The sequence below is a fragment of the Scylla paramamosain genome, chromosome 2 (genome assembly GCF_035594125.1).
Source record: "Scylla paramamosain isolate STU-SP2022 chromosome 2, ASM3559412v1, whole genome shotgun sequence".
Lineage (NCBI taxonomy): Eukaryota > Metazoa > Arthropoda > Malacostraca > Decapoda > Portunidae > Scylla > Scylla paramamosain.
In genome coordinates, this window is record NC_087152.1 from 33,001,755 (window position 1) to 33,016,457 (window position 14,703).

The following is a 14,703-nucleotide window of genomic DNA, read 5'->3' on the forward strand; positions in this document are numbered from 1 at the left end:
ATCCTTCTCAAAAGTGTTCTCATAATCATGGTCCCTTCACAGGTACTTTGAACTGCGGCCTCTGTATGACCAAAGCCAGGAGCGTGTGAGGGAGCTGGAGCGTGACGTGATGCGGCTCAAGGAGGAGCTCACCGAGGCCGAGCTGCGTCACCAGAAGATGTACCTGCAGATGTTCCTAAAGGGACAGCAGGCGGCCAGAATACAGGCAGAGGATGACTTGGTGAGCATTGCTGGGGAAGTGTTGGTTTTTGTGGGTTAGTGAAAGAAAATGAGAGTTTTGGTAGTAAGCAGTAGAGGATCATTGCTTTCAACAGATAGCTTGACTTATTGCTTTCAGAAAATGTGATCTGTTATAGCATATTTTGTTCATATATGATGCCTATTGCTAATAACTTCCCCACTGAGGTAGGTTTTATAGAAGCTCCTCCATTTATTTGTGTCATTGCATTCCCTCCCTGATAGCTATGATCTATTTCTTTTATTCTCAACTCACCCTCTCTCTTACATACTCTAGCACTATCTGTCCATTTCACTAGAGGCTGTCCTTTTGCACAAAGTTTTGTGTGTATCAATAAGAGGGAGTGTGCACAAGATGGTTACACTTATTCGTTAATATGTGATTATGATTTCTTAATTTGATCACTTTGGAGCTTCAGTTGAATAATACAACTATGTATATCTTGTGAATTTGTGGTGTCAGCATTTGTTATCCTTATTTATGTCTGAATATTATATTTTTGGTTATTCATATTTATATTCAAATTATTTTTAATGGAAATTAGATTTACTAAATTTGTACTGGAGTATACAGGCAGAGTATTCATTGGATGATTTAATCTTTATTTTCTCTGTAAAAAATTGTGATGACTTATTTTTTTGGAGAGAGAGAGAGAGAGAGAGAGAGAGAGAGAGAGAGAGAGAGAGAGAGAGAGAGAGAGAGAGAGAGAGAGAGAGAGAGAGAGAGAGAGAGAGAGAGAGAGAGAGAGAGAGAGAGAGAGAGAGAGAGAGAGAGAGAGACTAGTATTAAGTTAAAAAATTCATAAGATAAAAGAGGATGAAATATTACAAAACAAATTATTTTCCTCTGGAATTATATTTTCTATATAAAAAAATTGAAATACATGTATAAAGGTAGTACTGCTCATCTTGAAACAAGTGAATGATAAGCTTGATATGATAAATGATGCTGCTTTTCCTATGTACATTTTTCTGATATGGTTTGGTGGGCAACTGCATGGCAATTTGTAATTTAGTTCACAATAGTTTTAATATACAATACAAACTAATATATTGCCTGTCAGTCTTTCAATATTGCAGAGCCTCAGTTCACAACAACTTGTATCCCAAAGCTATATTTAATAGGATTAATCATAAAAACAAAGAATGGTTCATATTGGATTTTATAACTTTTTTTTATTTGTATTGGTACTCATAAGATAAGAAGTAAGTATGTTCTTACTTGAAGTATGTACTTGTGTCTTCACTTCATCACTACTTTGAACCACTGCTCCCTGTCATGGTTTGCCTCCCTTTCATTTTGCCCCTCACTTTAACACAGTCCCTTAAACAATGCAAGTCGGTTTCTTGATAGCACTATACAACCCTGTTATTGCAGTACCATAAACAAGTAATCTGATTATTAGTGGGTATATACTGTTGCTTTGATATTTTTCACTTAAGTTTTTACTTGGGTATGTTATTGTGTTAATTTAATTGAAGTAAGAGCATATACCATTGTTCATCCCCTTTTACTTCTGAAGGGTGGTGATGCTCAAGCCAAGGTTCCATTAGAGGAGGATTCTTCCCTCAGGCACCTCATTGGTATGGCTTGTCTCTTTGGGGTGAGCCTCTTTGGATCAGCCTGCACAGCTCAATAAGAAAGATTGACTGGTTGTGTTTGTATCGTAAGAAATTACAGCCTACAAGATTAAGAAATAATGATGAACTGTTTGTACAACAAGAAATAACACTATGTGATACTAAAAAAATCCCCATTACTTGCTTCAAGGAAGTGAATACTGATAAAGAATGCCAGAAAGCTTTTTATTTTGTAGAAAATAAAGGAATCTTGGATAAAAGCTCATGTGTTCACTGGGAAAAATCAAATGAACACTGGCATTTAAAGCTTGCTCTTATTTGCTTCAAGGAAATCAACACTGATAAGGAATGGCTGATCATTTCTTATTTTGTGTAGGACATTAGAATGAAACAAAACTGAAATTGTGCTCACTGGGAAAACTCCATCATCTGATGAGACTCTTTTGGTTTCATGTTTACAAGAAACTATGAAGATGTTTCCTGTGGAGCCTGACTTGATGGCTGAAGCATATGGAATGTGAGCATTATTTGAAAGCATGAAAGAATCATTAGATACATCTGTTTCAAATAATATGATGTGCTGTGAGTGATGCCGTCCATTCATAAAAATGGAAGATAGTTAAGAAGAACAACTTTTATGGAAGATAACAGTTCCAGGTATGCTTATTAACCATGTCAAGTTGTTGCAAAACTTTTTTTAACCTATCAAAAACATGAAACATGGGAATAGCACAGCCATTTAAAAATGAATCAGTAATGTTGCAAGTAGATTAGAAAAAAATTGGAGTAATTTTCAGGAGGAAAATCTCACCTCCTGGAGAAAGAGTGTATTGCACACAGTCTAAGCCACAAGTGTCACCCTCTTCCATAGACTGAGAAAAAAAAGTGTGTACTGTTTTTAATGATCATACAAGAACTTCAGTGTGTTTTAATTGTTAAGAAAAAAATAAGAAAGGATCATGAAAACCTGAAAAACTCACCAAAGAATGTCAAGAAAATCCAGTAGATCTCAACACACAAAAAGCCTGCGAGACTTGGCTGTTTGGATTCTCTGTTCCCTCAGGACACTTTCAAACCTCTTCTTGAAGTACAAAGAGCTTCCCTAATTCAGGTGGTTGAGGTTAGTGCTGGCAGATGATGTGGCCTTGATCTGGAAGAAAGGTGGGCAGTGGATCCAGAGGTAGTTTCCAGTTGGCCAAGGATGACTATGCAATGCTGTAATGTATGGAAATGCTGTGCTGTAATTGGATTATGTTATGCTGGCCAGAACTGGAATACGCTGTGGATGGCTGATAAGGAATAGTGCCTGTTGATGTAGATGAGCTTTGATTGGTAAGAGCAAGATATAATGAATTAAGAAAGCAGTACATGTTCATATGTACATACACACAGTGTGTCCTTGCTATTTGTGAGAGTTGTGTTCTATAAAATCTTGTAAATAGCAGTAACTATAAATCTTGTCTCTCATAAGGGACCATTGTCTGCTGTGGCAGTCTTGTCAGAGATGCAAAATGGTTTTTGCAGTTCTCAAACCAAACTCTGCTTGGTGTAAAACTTTTCTTTGACTGCCTTCATCACTTTCACTGACACTTGTAGCAGCATGGTCACTGTCTCCACTGCTTGTAGTGGCACAGCTACTGTCACCTCTTACAATGGCATGACCATGTGCACCACCACCACCACTCGTCCTTTCATGGCCACTTGTACCACCACCACCACCACCATGGCACTGGCACCACCAGGAAAATATCAAAGAGATTGCTGGCTTTTCATGGATTGAATTTATGGAAAGAGAAAACTGATGGTGGCAAGTCTTCCATCCAGATATTGAGCACCTTCTTAAATGTTTTAGCTAGTCACAGATATGTGCCACCTTGCTCAACACCGAAGCACCTGTAGCCAATAATGGATAACTATATTTTCTTTTTAATTTATATAATAAATAATTTTGGCACTTAAACCATATTGATGCTGCATGCTGCATTACACATGCCAATTTTTGCTTGTTTAGAAGTATGAACTTCTTTAAAAATCATGATACTTTTTCTTTTTAAGTATTACCAGGCTCTGAGAAGCCTGCCAAAGGATGTTTGCTGGGTATGAAAGTAGGCAACAAGGGTTGAGTGACATAGGGTAGAGAAAACAGAGAAGCAACCAAAATCAATAAAGACACACAAGTGACAGATATTGCCAAGAAGCACTGTCCTGTTTTCCTGAAGTGTCAGTTTTGAATGAACATTTAATTTTTTTTTTCTGGTAGAGGGAGAAACTCTGGAAGAGTAGAAGGATGGTGAATAGGAAATGCACCAATGCCTAGGCCCAATTGTATTAACATATTAGTCTAAACTGCTGAAGTATATTACCCAGAATGATGTGGACCTGTGTCATGCTGATTAAGTTGAATTTTAGCTACCACTACATACAGACTGGATTTATTTCAGTAAATCAACTGAGAGAAAATTCCTTCAAGGTCTGAACATAACTTAATCTGCTGAGAGTGTAAGCTGTAACATGACAGAAAGGGGTAAAGAAACTCCTTAACTATATTCTCTGTGGACATCTAAAAAAATGCATATTATTTATAATTTTTTTTTTTTTTAATGTAGGAAGGACACTGGCCAAGGGCAACAAAAATCCAATAAAAAAATATGCCCACTGAAATACCAGTCCCATAAAAGGGTCAAAGCAGTAGTCAAAAAAATTGATGAATAAGTGTCTTGAAACCTCCCTCTTGAAGGAATTCAAGTCATAGGAAGGTGGAAATACAGAAGCAGGCAGGGAGTTCCAGAGTTTACCAGAGAAAGGGATGAATGATTGAGAATACTGGTTAACTCTTGCGTTAGAGAGGTGGGCAGAATAGGGGTGAGAGAAAGAAGAAAGTCTTGTGCAGCGAGGCTGCGGAAGGAGGGGAGGCATGCAGTTAGCAAGATCAGAAGAGCAGTTAGCATGAAAATAGCGGTAGAAGATAGCTAGATGTGCAACATTGCGGCGGTGAGATAGAGGCTGAAGATAGTCAGTTAGAGGAGAGGAGTTGATGAGACGAAAAGCTTTTGATTCCATCCTGTCTAGAAGAGCAGTATGAGTGGAACCCCCCCCCCCGACATGTGAAGCATACTCCATACATGGACGGATAAGGCCCTTGTACAGAGTTAGTAGCTGGGGGGTGAGAAAAACTGACGGAGACGTCTCAGAACGCCTAACTTCATAGAAGCTGTTTTAGCTAGAGATGAGATGTGAAGTTTCCAATTCAGATTATAAGTAAACGACAGACCGAGGATGTTCAGTGTAGAAGAGGGGGACAGTTGAAGAAGAGGGGATAGTTGTCTGGAAGGTTGTGTCAAGTTGATAGATGGAGGAATTGAATTTTTGAGGAATTGAACAATACTAAGTTTGCTCTGCCCCAATCAGAAATTTTAGAAAGATCAGAAGTCAAGCGTTCTGTGGCTTACCTGCATGATATGTTTACCTCCTGAAGGGTTGGACGTCTATAAAAAGACGTGGAAAAGTGCAGGGTGGTATCATCAACGTAGGAGTGGACAGGGCAAGAAGTTTGGTTTAGAAGATCATTAATGAATAATAAGAAGAGAGTGGGTGACAGGACAGAACCCTGAGGAACACCACTGTTAATAGATTTAGGAGAAGAACAGTGACCGTCTACCACAGCAGCAATAGAATGGTCAGAAAGGAAACTCAAGATGAAGTTACAGAGAGAAGGATAGAAACCGTAGGAGGGTAGTTTGGAAATCAAAGCTTTGTGCCAGACTCAATCAAAAGCTTTTGATATGTCCAAGGCAACAGCAAAAGTTTCACCAAAATCTCTAAAAGAGGATGACCAAGACTCAGTAAGGAAAGCCAGAAGATCACCAGTAGAGCGGCCTTGACGGAACCCATACTGGCGATCAGATAGAAGGTTGTGAAGTGATAGATGTTTAAGAATCTTCCTGTTGAGGATGGATTAAAAAACTTTAGATAGGCAGGAAATTAAAGCAATAGGACAGTAGTTTGAGGGATTAGAGAGGTCACCCTTTTTAGGAACAGGATGAATGTAGGCAAACTTCCAGCAAGAAGGAAAGGTAGATAGATGTTTAGGGTGGCTGTATTAAAAACAGGATTGCATTCTAATTGAATAGCAAAACTTATGGTGTCACAAGATTGTTTATTTAGATTTACCAAAATCTAACTTTAAGATCAGCAGGCTCAATCTCACTCTACCACCCATTATGTAATAGTTACAATTTTTCTGAAGTATAAAGGAGGCTGACCATGGGCTGAATAGCCGTGCAATTACTGCACCCTAAAGATGTATGCAGAAAAAACCTTTAATCAGGTTCTTTGGCCAGTTCAGTCCTGGAGGTTTTGTGATAATGTCATACCACTAAAATCATAGGAAAGGCAGAGAATTCCAATTTTTTAATATTTTTTTTTTATTTATTTATTTTATTTTATTTATTTTTTTATTTATTTTATTTTTTCAATGTAGGAGGAAAACCAGCCAAGGGCAACAAAAATCCAATAAAAAAAGAAAAGTCCCACTGAGATGCTGTTTCCTGAATAGGGTCCAAAGCAGTACTCAAAAACTGAATGATAACTTGTCTTGAAACCTCCCGTTTGAAGGAGTTCAAGTTCCAGAGTTTACCAGAGAAAGAGATGAATGGTTTAGAATACTGGTTAACTCTTGCATTAGAGAGGTGGACAGAATAGGGGTGAGAGGAAGAAGAAAGTCTTGTGAAGCGAGGCCATGGGAGGAGGGGACATACAGTTAGTAAGATCAGAAGAGCAGTTAGCATGAAAATAGTGGTAGAAGATAGCAAGAGATGCAACATTGTGGCAATGAGAAAGAGGCTGAAGACAGTCAGTCAGAGGAGAGGAGTTGATGAGATGAAGACATGTGAAGCATACTCCATACATAAACAGATAAGGTCCCTGTACAGAGTTAGCATCTAGGTGAGGTGAAAAAAACTGGCGGAGACATGTCAGAATACCTAACTTCATAGAAGCTGTTTTAGCTAGAGATGAGATGTGTAGTTTCCAGTTTAGATTACAAGTAAAGGACAGACCAAGGATGTTCAATGTAGAAGAGGGGGACAGTTGTCTAGAAGGTTGTGTTGAGTTGATAGATGGAAGAATTGAGTTTTTGAGGCATTGAACAATACTAAGTTTGCTCTGCCCAATCAGAAATTTTAGAGAGAGATCAGAAGTCAGGCATTCTGTGGCTTCCCACCATGAACTGTTTACTTCCTGATGGGTTGGTATCATCAGCGTAGGAGTGGATAGGATAAGAAGTTTAGTTTAGATAATTGATGAATAATAGGAAGAGAGTGGGTGAGGAATACCACTGTTAATAGATTTAGGAGAAGAACCATGACCGTCTACCACAGTAGCAATAGAATGGTCAGAAAGGAAACTCAAGATGAAGTTACATAGAGAAGGATAGAAGCCATAGGAGGGTAGTTTGGAAATGAAACCTTCATGCCAGACTCTATCAAAAGCTTTTGATGGAGGCAATAGCAAAATTTTCACCAAAATTTGTAAAAGAGGATGACCAAGACCCAGTAAGGAAAGCCAGAAGATCACCAGTAGAGCATCCTTGACAGAACCTATACTGGCAATTGCTATTAACACTTGCAAGTAGCATTACCATCTTGACACTCAACCACATTAAGTGAAGTTTGGTATTTAGACTCAGTTTCTGGCTAGAGTGAATATTGCCTATTGAAATGGCTAACATTGTCAGGAGGAACCCTTGCTTCCTCCAGCTTTAGGTTTTTATTCTCACTAAGAAACATTTTGTACACACCAGCTATGTACTTATCATATCCTTATTGTAGTTTTCTAAATCACCTATGCATTTACCTGTAAATAATCATTATAGATAGATGTTTGAAGCTTGTAACATTTCTGGCATTTAATTTTGTTTTTAAATTACAATCTGAACTAGCACACATTCATCTAAATCATTCACCTTCATGATTGGATGCAAAAAATAAATTTCCATTAGGTAAATATGTTATTTGGCCCTTGCTTAGCAAGCACTTCTTAAACAACACACTTACTCCCAGGATGGTGGAGAGGAAGGCCTGCCATCTTCCTTGACCTCAAGTGGACCAATGATGGAGTTGATGAGGCAGCTGACCCGCACTGAGGAGGAACTCGAGAAGGTCAAGGTGAGTGGTGGTGGTGGTGAAGGTGCTAGTGGCCTAACATAACCCTTACTACCATGACAATGTGACCCTTGACCTTTGTGGAAAAAATCTACCTATATACAGTAGCTGCCTGATCTCTTGTGTGTCTTATTGATGTGTTAGTCTACGGTATGTTGTTTTGTGGTTGATAAATATGTATGTGTTTGGTTCTATCTCTTGTATTTTAATGTTACCTAATCCTTGTATTGTATCCTATGTAGTATTGTGATTTTTTTTATGGATTAATACCCTATTGTCACTAGGCAGTATAGAATAATAGTTAAGTGGCATCTGAATATATGTAGTGTATCTCTAGAACTCAAAGATTTGTGTGTATTCTGTATTTGTATTTTTGATTATCTATATGCGTATATATACTTTTTTTACATTTTGAGTTTCCTAGTTAGTTGCTCTTCATACAACGTGTTGGATGAGTTGATGACAACAAAGAAGTGGCAGATATTGGAGATATGTGGTGTGTTGGGCTGATTTATATTTGCTTAGTTCATTTACAACCTTGCTGCTGTTCCTGTATACTCAGAGAAGCACACACACACACACACACATATATATATATATATATATATATATATATATATATATATATATATATATATATATATATATATATATATATATATATATATATATATATATATATATATATATATATATATATATTCTTTAGCAAGGAAGGCAAAGTCAGTCAGTTTACGGCCTTGCCATTGTTCCTGTATGTTAAGAGAAGAAATACTTATACACACACATTCCTTAGAAAGAAAGAAAGAAAGAAAAAAAAAAGAGTAAAGTTAATTTACAACCTTGCTACTGTTCCTGCATGTTTAGAAGAGAAATACATGCACCATCTTGAACAGGGAGCAGTGAGCTACTATTGTCTTACTTGAAGGATTCATTAAAGGAAGGATATTATGGCTTTCATGTTTAATTCAGTAGTGGACTGGAAATATCTATCTTGAAATTCTTACTTTATTTCATGTACTGAATAATTTTTGTAGGGAATTTCTGAATTGGATCATCTGCATTATGCTCTTCCCCAAATTATAAGTAAATTTGAAAAAACGTAAAAACTATCTTTAGTTTAATCCATGTGATGTTGGTATTACTTCCTTACAAGACTTAGATTACGAGTTGTATGCATCTGCTTGGTGTAAGACTCTGCATTCAACATAAAACTCTTGGCTTCCCTTTCTTCCATTACCTTTAGTGGTGAAGGTCACTGAAACACTGCTGTAATTTTCATCCTTGGTTGCCATCCTCCTCCTCCATCTCTGCTTCATTATCATCACATTTAACACACCACAGAGGCCAAAGAATCAGATCAAGTATAGTCATAGGTTCATACCAAGCACTATTTGTTTATGAAGTGGAAGAGGATTTAGTACATGCATATCTATCATAGTCAAGGAAGTGATGAAGGTTTATAAGTATTGTTGTAATTGGGAGGGGTAAAGGTTATACATCCTCAGTAAAGTTGCAGTTTAAGTATATACGTATGCAAAGATGAAAAAGGTATCTTATGTAATTAATTAAATTAGGATCTAACTTGACATATCTCTTTCTATGGACCAGGCTGATGTCTCTACAAATGGAGTAACTGCTTCTCTTGTTAGATTGTAAACATTATAGACTGATGAAATTAATCTCTGATCAAGGATACAAGTGCTACATGCCATTTGATTAATATATCTACTGGTCTTGAGTAGGCCAGTAGTAGTCAGCCAGCATAGCTGGGTGCGATAATGAAAAATTTATTGTGACCCATAAATTGATAATGATAATCTTATCGGCAATAACCAATAAGTGATAACTGGCCATAAATTTATTGCCCGATAACTGATAAATTTAAAATCCCAATACTAGCAACAACGATATTGATATTTTAAATTAAAAAAATCAATAAATCCAAATATTTATTTTTACTTTTATCTTAGAAAACTTAGAAAAATCTTAGAAAACTTCAAATTCAACATTTATCCTGTCTCTTCACTAATGAAAAGTACTGTTTTAAGTAAAATAGCTACATGCTCATGCTCCCCCACCCAAAAAAAAAAAAACAATTTTGCTAGGTTGGAACCAAAAATATCAGTGATACCGATGAATTGATAACGTGGGAAAAATAATTATCAGATAACTGATAACCTGATATTGTAATCATGATAAATTATTGTGATAATTTATCATGATAACGCCCACCTATGGTAGTCAGAGTGTAGTGTTTGTGAAGTCATGGGCAATCTTGGTGATAATTCTCAAAGCACTTCATGACAAAGCAATATCACTGGCCTGTCAGATATCTGATGCTTATACCAAGTCCAAATATTTGGAGGCTGACTGGATGAAATAGTGCTGTCATCTTGTCAGTAGTAGATGGAGGACCACTGAGATCCTGGATGGATTTACATTTCTTGGTAGCAGTCAGAAAGGTGATGAAAAATTCCTCCTTCCCCAGCTAGCTAATAAGGATCATATAAACGGGCATGATCCATTCTGTTGAGGTTTGTCATCAGATTTTCATGTCCCTCTCCTTGCTCTATGGTTATAAGGTATGGATGCTAAATAGTAACCTGATGAGCAAATTTTTTCTTTTTGGTTTATTTATAATGTAGTTTAGGTGAAATAACTTTTCAGAAAAAATGAATAGCAGGAATCAATATATGTTAAATCATGGTTAGTTTTTATAAAAACTTGAGCTCAGCATATTACATTTTAGACTTAAAAATGTAAACCATGTTCATTTGCATAAATTGATAACAAAAAAGCCACATAAATAAAACCACATAAAAAAATATATATATTTTGGGTGAGTGAACACAATGATCTGTGGTCCAGATCTTGTATTACAAGTGATGTTGTCTTAGTGTGGGAGAAACATGCTAATGATTGAGTGCTCCACATCTTAAAAGTAACTAATTTTTCTTTTCACTTCATGAAGCTACCAGGATTGGATTTTGGTTTGGATTAAAGCCTACTTGTCCTCTGAAGGTAATGAAGTTATACAGGAGATGATGATCTGTTGCAGTGTCAATACTGCAGCCAATCTGATTCTTCCCCATTCCTCAACCACATGCTTTACTCGTGACATTCAAAGGTCTTCCTCCTATGACTGCGGATAATGTCAGATGCTTTTGTTATTGTATACATGGTATCCAGCGGAAGAATTTTTGTCAAAATCCCAAATAGACATAACTTTATAATGATATGGTTTACCAAATATTGCAACCACTTGTTTTGTCTGAATTTCTGTATTGTATATCTGGCTGTCAGGCACTGCCCTGGCTGTGAATACAAGCTACAGGTAGCTTCATGTCTTCTGGCAAGCAGAGGAGTTGGATCTACTACAGCTTTCTTGGTACTCATTTATGCTCCATTGTTTTTTAACAATTAAGCTTTTTATGCATCATTACCAGCTAAGACATCAAAAAGGCAATGAAGAGAGGGATTGTATCATGGTTGGCAGAAGTTGACAGATTTCATATTCAATTGGCAGATGTAAAAAGCCTTTCAACACAATACATAAAATCAGTTATAGATTTCACACTTTTATGCAATATGTAATGGGAAGTCAAATTCTTTTGCTGGATACTGTTTTGTGTACATGAAACCTTTACCTGCCACTGAATTTATTGAACTTGTGTTGCAAAATAGCACATTAAAGGAAAGAAAATTAGTGTTGTAGTCAGCTGTCTCACAAGCACTATCTGTATGTTTGTGGCTCAATCACCACACAAGGTTCTTAAGACAACAAAGAATGACTCAAGACTGCATTAATATAATGCATTATAACTACATCATAACAATGAAACTATTCATAAAACTCATCAGTTATTCTCCAATACATAAAAAGAAATAAAAGTACTTCTGTAAAAAGATCTCTCAAACTGGCCCAGGGTGAGGAGAGCATCCAAACCCAGCGTGGTCGACATTCATTTCAGGGCACTGCACCCCTCTCCTCCCTTCCCTCCTTCCCCTCTCCTCCACCCTCCCCACTTTCCTCCCCTGGGGTGTGGGTCCTGAGGGCTGTGTCGTCCTCCCTTGGTGGTTCGGGTGCAGCTCTTGTGGGCAGCAGGGAAGCCATCGCTTTGTACTGGCAAAGCCGCATTCAGGTGGGTAGTTTGGCCCACCTCACAACTGTTCCTCTTCTCCTTCCGTTTTCCAGTCTTACCCTTGCATCATTTCTAGTCTTACTTTCACATCTTTTGTTGATTCTCTCTCTCTCTCTCTCTCTCTCTCTCTCTCTCTCTCTCTCTCTCTCTCTCTCTCTCTCTCTCTCTCTCTCTCTCTCTCTCTCTCTCTCTCTCTCTCTCTCTCTTTTTGTATATATATATATATACACAGAAATACACAAAGCTAGAAGGGCAGTCAGCTTTAGCTTTGATTTCCTTTGCAGCCTCTGCCTTGCATACACTCCAGTTGTTTGGGATGTTACATATTATTATTTTGGGGTTTGGAACATATATCATATACAGTACATTGATACATATATAATTAGGATATAATTACTACTTATTTCATTTGTATGTAGTGGGTTACAGTTGTACTTTTAATTTTATATATATATTTCACTGTTTCATTGGAGGTGCTCTACGTGGTGGTTTACTTTAGTTTAACTATTTCACATTCACGTATATAATTTTTACTTGCAAAGGAGGTTGGTGAAGACCTATAAAGAATTCTAAAAAAGCCTATTTGTTTTTCCTCAAAACATTAGTTGAAAAGGGCTTGAGTCTGGTTGTCTTAATACAGTTTTGGATGCGTCTTGAATGTTTTCTTGAAATAATGTATGCATCTTTTTTCTCTGTTCTGTGTTTGGTGGTATGTAACCACACCATGGGAGCTTTACCATTAGTGTTAATCATGGGAAGTACAAATACCATCAGTTTCCTTCTGTAACATGTAATTACTCAAATAACAATAGATTCATCAGCTCAGCAACATTTTGATTTATCTCTGAACACTTCAATGTCAAGCATGAGTTAAATTGTGACATTTTTAGTGTTTTGTCTCCTTGTCAGCTGTATGAGTAAATGCTAATGCTTTTATCATTCTTAAAGGTTCATTTGCCTTGCTTTTGTTAGTGGCTTAGTCTTGTGTCCTGTTATGAATTTTGTTCTGCTGTTCTGCTCCAAAGTGCTGTGCTACATTTGCATTGTGCTACTGGCTTTTACTAGTGAGATGTACAAAAGAGAGAGAATATTTCATTTAATGATTGATATTTTGTTTTGTGTATCTGTATCAAGAATTAGATATCTTTTTTTTTATTTACAGTTTGACCTACTTGATTTTTTTGAGGACAGTGAACTGTATTTTAACTGTTTGTTGAGTAAACTGTTATTACAGCATATTTTTATGTGGCCATTAGATGTTGGATTCTCCAGTATCAAGAAGTATTTGTTAAAAGTTGAAGGGAGAAATATCACCATCAAAAGGATTTTCTTATCTTATTACTGATTAACATAAAAGCACATTATTGGAGGGCAGTGGGGCATTAAAGAGGAAGTAGATAGATGGATATTTATGAAGTTGATAGTAAGTAGAATTACAAAATATTTACCAGTTCTAATAAACACAAGAAAAAAGGCAAGGTTTTGCCAGTATTATGGGATACAGCCACATTTTATGAAATAATAAAGTAATATTTTGATATATTGCAAATAAGAACTAAGTAGTCTTTTGAGTAATTACATAGATACCACAAAACCATATGCTGTGTACTCAGAGGTGAGAGATGATCATGTCATTAGTCGTGGTGACCAGCCAAACCAGGATGCTTCAGTGTTTGCATGATCACATTTACCTGTGTATTTATAGGTTGAACATCTGAAGAAATTCACAGTATCATTTTATATTTTTGTTTTTATTATATATATATATATATATATATATATATATATATATATATATATATATATATATATATATATATATATATATATATATATATATATATATATATATATATATATATATATATATATATATATATATATATCCTAACAGTTATTAACAGAATGAATGAATGAAATTTGAGTGAGTGATAAGGTGCAGCAGAGAAGTTCTTTGAATGACATAACATAAATACATACTTTTCACTTTTGGAGTCATTTGGAACAGTGACGTTGAATTCTGACCGAAAGACAAGACCATATTTTATTTTTGGCTCATTCTCTATTAGCCTTATATTGGGAACTTCATTCATGATGTTAGTTGGGGTTAGGTATCCTGTAAATGGGAATAACTTGGGGACATCCAACATCTCCATATACTTCATGAGAACTGCCACTGTTCAGGCAGCTATTACATTGCATGTGTCATTGGATGCACTCCAACAATTGAACTTGGGTGGTAATTTTCAACCACCTTTGAGAGAAACCATGGCATCAGTGGATTCAAATTACTGACATGTAAAAATGGAAAATTAGCATAATTATGAGCATGATATTTGCATAATGTTTCTGTTCTTCTATCTGTTCAGTTGTTAATTCCTTGAATCTCTTGTAAGACAATTTTTAGCTGATATTACTTTTGTTGTCATCCCTCATCTATGTGCTCTATTCTTATTAATTATAAACTTTGCCAGTCTCCCTTTCATATATTCTGATATTTCCTTCCTGTATGTATCAACACTGCTCTTATTATTCTTTTACATACAGTACATTTACTCCTCAGTCCATTGTCATCTATT

At 36.3% G+C, this 14,703-nt stretch overlaps 1 protein-coding gene across 1 annotated transcript in view; it reads left to right on the forward strand.

Annotated features, from left to right (window-relative positions):
* Positions 1-14,703, forward strand: part of LOC135113796 (protein quick-to-court-like) — a 50,992-nt gene that overhangs the window by 29,488 nt on the left and 6,801 nt on the right. The window contains exons 9-11 of the mRNA XM_064029413.1: positions 43-220; positions 7,878-7,982; positions 11,909-12,124. Coding sequence (XP_063885483.1) covers positions 43-220; positions 7,878-7,982; positions 11,909-12,124 — 499 coding nt within the window. The remainder of the gene's footprint in view (positions 1-42; positions 221-7,877; positions 7,983-11,908; positions 12,125-14,703) is intronic.